General features: G+C 46.8%; 1 protein-coding gene across 1 annotated transcript in view; it reads right to left on the bottom strand.

Moving 5' to 3' along the window:
• Window positions 1-204: 204 nt before the first annotated feature.
• Samdc (S-adenosylmethionine decarboxylase) overlaps window positions 205-6861 on the bottom strand; it is a 45714-nt gene continuing 39057 nt past the window's right edge. The window contains exons 6-10 of the mRNA XM_077683963.1: window positions 6753-6795; window positions 4808-5048; window positions 4179-4253; window positions 3251-3331; window positions 205-1879 (exon numbers count right to left, since the gene is read on the bottom strand). Of these exons, the coding sequence (XP_077540089.1) occupies window positions 1745-1879; window positions 3251-3331; window positions 4179-4253; window positions 4808-5048; window positions 6753-6795 (575 nt within the window). The 3' untranslated portion in view covers window positions 205-1744. The remainder of the gene's footprint in view (window positions 1880-3250; window positions 3332-4178; window positions 4254-4807; window positions 5049-6752; window positions 6796-6861) is intronic.

The following is a 6861-nucleotide window of genomic DNA, read 5'->3' as shown; positions in this document are numbered from 1 at the left end:
AAAAGTACTGGCCCTGCCCTGAACACATCATACAAGCAAATAAGACTAGGCATGCGATACTGTTTAGCTTACCATTTAGTCCTTGGAAGATTTCAAATAACTAATGCTGCACGTGGCACTACTAGACCATTAATTCATCGATGTTACTAGCCTAAGGCCATTTTTTTTTGGAAGACTGCATAGAGGAAAACAAACGACAAACGCTTTGGTTTTTGTTGTTTATTGAAACACAAGGCTTCCAATACAGTTCACCAAGGCGTAATATTTTTTTTTTTATTTTTTCACCCACTTTTTGCCATTACAGTCACTAGATGTGCTACAGGCACAATTCTCTACAGAAAATAAAATACCCCACATTAGATTGATAAAAGAGAATTTAACAACGATAGTATGGGGAAAAAAAAACCACGCTGTGTAAAGATTGCCAAAAAATGGCTTTGTATCACCTCGTCTGGACATGCCTCGCATTTCGGAACACTTACACGACAGGACAACCAACATGACACACACTACAAACACTGAAAGAGCTAAAATCTAGGAACAATTGTGTTATTTGCAGGAATGTTGGCCCATGAGCGCCTTGTCTAAGGCTTCTGATTGCCTCGACCACTTCAAGGACAGTGCCCTCACTGGTATTGTAAATGTGGGGGTCTGCCTTTGCATCATTTGCCTCAGGAGGCGTGGCGAGAGGACACAATTGTGGGCCTGCTGTTGGCCTGTTCGGCAGAGAAGCCATACCTCCAGGCTCTTCGTCTCCACTGACAAATCGAAACACGGTGGCAAAAAGGCTGGTGGAATAACCAATTAAAAAAAATTCAACCTTGCCAATAGGAACAAATAGCAAACCGAATTAACTGAGGTAGCATTCCAGGGTGCAGTTTCATAAAACAGCTTAGACGGAGATCAATAAACCAAAGTGTATGTGCTTCTAATACACAGCTGGTTGTCATGGAAGATGAGCTGTACCCTGCTTTTGAAGCTGCTGAAGTCTCCATCCTTCCCATCGATTATTGGCATGTTGCGTGGGCTGTTTCAGATAAAAATGAGTTGTTCCTTCACCGCAACAATGAACATTCCTTGAATCTGCGCCGGTCGTACCTTTGGTTCCATAATGCCTGTCCTCCATTTCACCTCGACTGTGAGACCGACACGGAGTTTGTGCTGGCAGGTTTGCATCCCAATCTCAGCTTAAATGGAGTTTCGTCACTCTCAGCTACCGGGGTTGGCGCTTGTGTCTTGACGGGCCATTGAAGATGGAATGACAGCAAGCACGGATTCAATCCTGGGGCAACCTTTTGTTTGGCTGCCGAGCTCGTTCGGCTTCCCGATTGAGATGTGCCGAGAAATCCCGACACTTTGCAAGTGCACATGCATCTCGAGATCCAGCCACATTCGGGGGTTTCGTGCCAAAGACTGAAAATGAAGCGAAATCCATGCGGAATGATGACCCAATGGAAAGAGACAGGAAAGCGAAGTAAAAGAAAAAAGAAGGAGTCAAAGGTGCCAGGGCAGAGACGAGAGAGCAGGCATTGCAAAAAGCCCGTCCAAGGCTTTCCTCAGAGTTGTCCTAAGGACAGCAGCGTGTCCTGGGTCCATGCTCCCCCTCTCGGAGAGCGCCGGCGGCTAAACCTGTGGCCGGCCGAGGGGGCGGGGCGAGCGCTCCTGCTCCTCCTTATTGGCTAAGGGGAGCGAGCCAGCAGGCAAAGAAGATGAGGCATGTCCAGACGGGGTGCGCCAGTGGGCCTCAACTGGGGGCCTTGGCGAAGAGTGCGTACGTCAGGTCGTACGCGTTGAAGCGGCACACTTGCAGCTCCTTGCGGTTGTAGCTGCGGAACTCGGTGTTGCAGCTCTCCTTCATGCCCTTGGCCGCCACCGACAGCTGCTCGGCACAGCACCACAGGGGGGGGGGGGGAGGAAAAGAGAAAGAGGAGGGGGGAGAGCTTGGTAAGCACACTCACTGCCCCTCATCCACTGTCACTTTCATCTCATTCCCGAGGATTTTACTAGTTAACTCTCCATACAGCTTAACAACCCTATGGTAGTGGTCTTGAGTTTTAAAACCAAGGAGTCTGTCAGGGCACCCCGGGAAAAACGGCTTGAGGCATTCTGACTTTGCTGCTTGGAGAGCAGCAAGATGAGAATGCACCAGACTGCACTAAATTCCTAGTGTTGCACCCTTTTACACATACCACCTTTTTCAACAGTTTGTGGCAAGCTTGTACGTAAACATAAAAATAAATTTTCCATCCCTTCCTTCCTACAGAAAGTGCAGAGACGTGCGAAAGCTAAAAGTGCACCCAGTCGATCGTGTCAAACTTTCGAAGACCCAAATTGCAAACGAATAACAAACCCGTGCGACAATTTTTTGCACACTAAGTAGGCGCATCTACGAACAGTATAAATGTATCCTGATACGCGGTTTACGAGGTGAAAGTATACCATTGTATTCCTCCTTCGTGATCGATGTGTGAACTGTCTTATCTAGGACCATTCCTCTTTCGCAAGTTCCAAGTAACCGTTTCGACACAGTGGAATCCGGTTTCATATACGCGCCATGTGCCCAGAGATCTTAGTTTTTTGGTCGACCAACTGGTCTATGGGGAAACGCCTCGACAGGACAACATCACTCCCAAGAAAGCTTTCGCTTTAAAAAAAAAGCTTGCAATGCTTAGAAAGGAAATGAAGTCTGCCCATGCAGCAAGCACATGGCTACCAGAGTGGGAGTTGCAAAAACAAAACAATACAAATTAAAGAAAATGGTCCTGTCCCCATGGCAGATTAGTCTCAGCAATGTGCACATGCTTCTACGGCTTTCATGTGAAAGGAACGAATGAAGGGGGGTGGAATTGGATGACAAGCATGTTTCGTGCACAAGTTTGTCAGCGACATCTTTCCTGCTCTGTAAACAGACTTCCTGACGTTCTGCTGCATTCGGGCATACATTGCATTTTCCCATAAATATTGAGTCAGCAATCTCAATACAGCGCCCAGCTAAAGCCGCCAAGTACAACATAGCAACCCGTCATGGAATAACACTGCTTGCATGCAGGAGGCCTAACTGTACACGGTTACAACTAAATTTGGTCAGGACTCTCCTCACTGCTTTCATAGCGCATCTTTCTGAACAAAAATTGTCTGCTGCAGAAGTGACTTCTCCACCATTTCATGCAGGCAATTTTTTCCCCCCATTTCCATTAAAAAAAGAAGAAAAAGCAGCCGTGGTAAGAACACTGCACACGTGTGGGCTTACCTGGTTTGCGAACAGTGTCATCACAAACTTCCCTGGCAGGAACATCTTCAGCAAAGTGGTGACCAAGTCATGATAGTTGTCCTGCAAAGGGGGCACATCATGAAGAAAATGCCAACAGATGCTGACTTCAACAAATACCACCGAGTAGATGCCTGATGACTGAACTGAGCTCAGCTATCAGGGAAAAAAGACCAGGGGCGGTATTCTCGAGTTTTGTCCCTTTTGTGTCCCTTTCAAAAGTGTCCCTTTTGGCGAGCCCTGATTGGCTAAAAGCAAACATCCGGAAGTGACATAACGCAAGCGCTACAAACCTACTGCCAACGCTTAATGCTTAACCGGAAGTTACGTCACGATGAAAGAGACGCAAAAGGGACGTTTTCAAAAGGGACAGTTACGAGAATACCGCCCCAGTGCTGCATTCACCCCCCCCCCTATCCCCCCAATCTCGCTCCTTCTATTGATAAACACGGTGGAAGCTGGCTAAGTCGATTCGATTTCCCAGCATTCCACTCTGTGCGTGCCATCTATTGGAACCTTTCGTGACTCATGGACCAAGAAAGGCACCAGGGCTTGGGTGCAGGCTTTGTATTTATGTGTCAAAGTATTGTTTTCAATGCATATTTTGTATTTGCTATTGCTAACATCAAGCCCACATCTAGATTAAAATAAAATAACACTGCCTGGTACCAGCTATGCACAGACGTCTTGTCTCAAATATGCGCAGTGTTTTGTTTTTGCTGAACAATGTTGACAAGTTATCAAATATGGCACCAGATTTGGTGGTTTGGAAATGTTTTGTCTATACAAGCGCCTTGTTTCAGAAATATTTTATCTTTACACCTGGGCGACTATCAAAGGACAGACCACAATTCTCAGTTTTAAGGAGCCCAAGAAAAAAAAACTTTAGAGACACAGGTAGTGAGCTCACCTGGGGTGCATTGGTCTCAAAGCTTACGTAGGAGCAGTGAGGCTCTGGGGTGATGTGGATGGTGAAGTAATAGCCCTGCAAAGCATTGCAAACACGTTGTAAAGAAATCTCGCCAAGCTGATTATCAACTCGCATAGCCAACCTTTTCCCACCCTTGTGCAAATGTTGCGCATGTGCTTCAACAAATGTACATTACACAGCGGCAGCAATGTTAAGTACGTTTAATGCACAGTCTGCCTTTCCGACTGTTCTGCAACATGTTTCCCGAGATTGTGTAGCAGTAAAGATTTAGTGCTTGAGTCCACATTTTCTCACATAGTCACATAATATAGTGTGAAGTTCGAGGATTAGTCACCCTGTTGTGTTACTCATTCCCACAGTTCTTATATTTGCAGCGTTTCAAGCAGGGCAATGATACTTTTGCCTTCTTTTTCCTCAATTGCACATTTTTCCACATAATGGCTGAGAGAAAATGAAGCTACATTCTACCTATTTATTACTTTCACCCATTCATAATACATAGGCTGTCTCTGAAGAGTGCCCAAGCATGCGTTTTGGCAACCAAAATGATTATACACTCATCATGCGAAATGTTGGTGGTTGAGAACAGTGGTGGCGCCAGTACGCACCCCCTTGAGGATGCCGTTGACTGAGTACCCGCAGGGGGTGAAGAGGAAGTCGTCCAGGGTGGCCGTCGGGTAGAGCCGGTCGATGCCGGACTTCTGCGTGGCCTCCTTGGCGCTGGCCGAGCCCTCCTGGGTGAAGATGGCCATCACCCCCGGGTCCAGGTCCTGCATGATCACCTCGAGCGTCTGGTCGGCCACCTGGATGCCCCTGTAGCCCATGGGCGTGTTCAGCGTGTACAGGTACCTGCAAAGAGGGAAAAAAAGAGGTCAAGCGAGGCCATCATCACCTAGCCACCCAAACTGGTAGTTTCGCAGAACACTTCCCGAGGGTTGGTATGTGCTTTCCCAATTTCACATGCAGCACTGGAAAGGTGCCACCCAGGCAACAAATGTGCCCACGCCACGAGAGGTTTTGCAAGGCTGCTGTTTCATCGCGCAAGTACACCCCCAGATGGGCTCATTGCGATCGGTGCAATGTACTCACAGGCACAGGTTGCAAATAAGTTGCTGCATGGGAATTACACACTGCCACTGTTTTCGCGGCACTGATGCAGGTATGCCTTGCGCAAACACACCCAGATGGCTGATGAAACCACACAGCAGGGCTGTCCTGGCCACTATCAGTAGCAACCTTAGCAAACAGATAAGGTTATGCAAACAGAGAGACAAGTACACGTGCAAGGCACGAACAACACACAATGAAAAACACGGGCACGGACCCAATTTTAGAGGCAATAAATGAGGGAAGTTACTTTGGTGGGGGAAGGGAGATTTTTGAACAGCACCGACACTTGGACGGCACTCCGAAAGGGTCTAAAAAGGTCGCCCCTCGGTCACACTGCTGTTCCTTGAAGGGGTCAATGTGATAGAGCAAATACGGAACAGCACATTTTGAGGTACATCAAGAGAGCGCTTTTTTTTTTTTCTTTCATGGGTGACGTGACCTATGCACATCATCAAAGACCAAACTTCCAGTTGCGCTTTCATCATATGCTCCATTTCACACTGTCGTGTCCAGACCCGATGCATGTGCGCTGAAGTTTTCTTAAAATAAAAGGGGATAGGTGCTTTGCAAGTCACTATGGCCTTTCAGACGAGTAGCCTTTTGCAATTTCGCCTGAACTTTTTAGTGTGATTAAAAGCCATTCCGAACTGCGCTGAACCCACGGGTTGAGTTTCAGCAGTCTTGTGCTTAGCACCAGTGCACACTTATATGGCTTATATGGCCACATGCTTATATGGCTGTAGATGCACCTTCCAGCAAGGCGATCATTTAAAACTTCTGAAGTGGATCAGGAGCATACAGTGGGGAAACGAAGGCAGGAGTACATGCTGTAAGTGTGCTATGTAATTCATTCCTTTATAACTCACTCAGAAGTACTATCAGAAGTGCCACTACAGCAAGTTTAGACATGTGCAGCAAGGAACAAAGCAGCTGCAGTCGCCTCAGCACCCTGCACAAATCGTTTTGGATGTTTTGTCACCTGAGGCATGATAAGATACTTTAAAAAAAGGACACTTAGATAAACATAAGACGTAAGTGTGCTGTGGGCAATGTTAACAAAAAACAACATTAACAGAAAATTACCATTCCACGGGATGCTTTTGCACGACCATGGATGCACAAAATGAAAAGCTAACCAATGGCAAGGATACCTGCTTTGCGACATGCAAAAGCAAGCCAAAGGATACTTGAAGTATACGCACGAAAGGAGAGTGGCAAACTCTTCAGCATATTTGTAAGCTTTGTATAAAGTTCGTGGCGTGGGTGCAACTGCGCGACTTATACTGACCATGTTCAAATGCGGTTCGTTAATTACACACTGAAGGTGTGCATCTGCTACTTACCGTTTTCAGACTCCGTACGAAAAATTTACAATGGAAGCGTTGCGAAGAAATAAATGCGCCAACCAAAACTCAAAGAAAGGAAAAAAGGAAGTGTGCTCACCAGCAGTCATGGTTGATTCTGCCCATGCAGTAGGCCGCACCATCTATGAAGGAGCAAACAAAGGTCAGTGAAGCGCTCCCAATCCATAACATGCGTTAAGACACGAAGG

The sequence above is a fragment of the Haemaphysalis longicornis genome, unplaced genomic scaffold (genome assembly GCF_048455015.1).
Source record: "Haemaphysalis longicornis isolate Haplotype H1 unplaced genomic scaffold, Haemaphysalis longicornis Haplotype H1 scaffold_9, whole genome shotgun sequence".
NCBI lineage: Eukaryota > Metazoa > Arthropoda > Arachnida > Ixodida > Ixodidae > Haemaphysalis > Haemaphysalis longicornis.
Note: the sequence above shows the minus strand (reverse complement) of the source record. Positions and strands in the feature narration are given on the sequence as shown.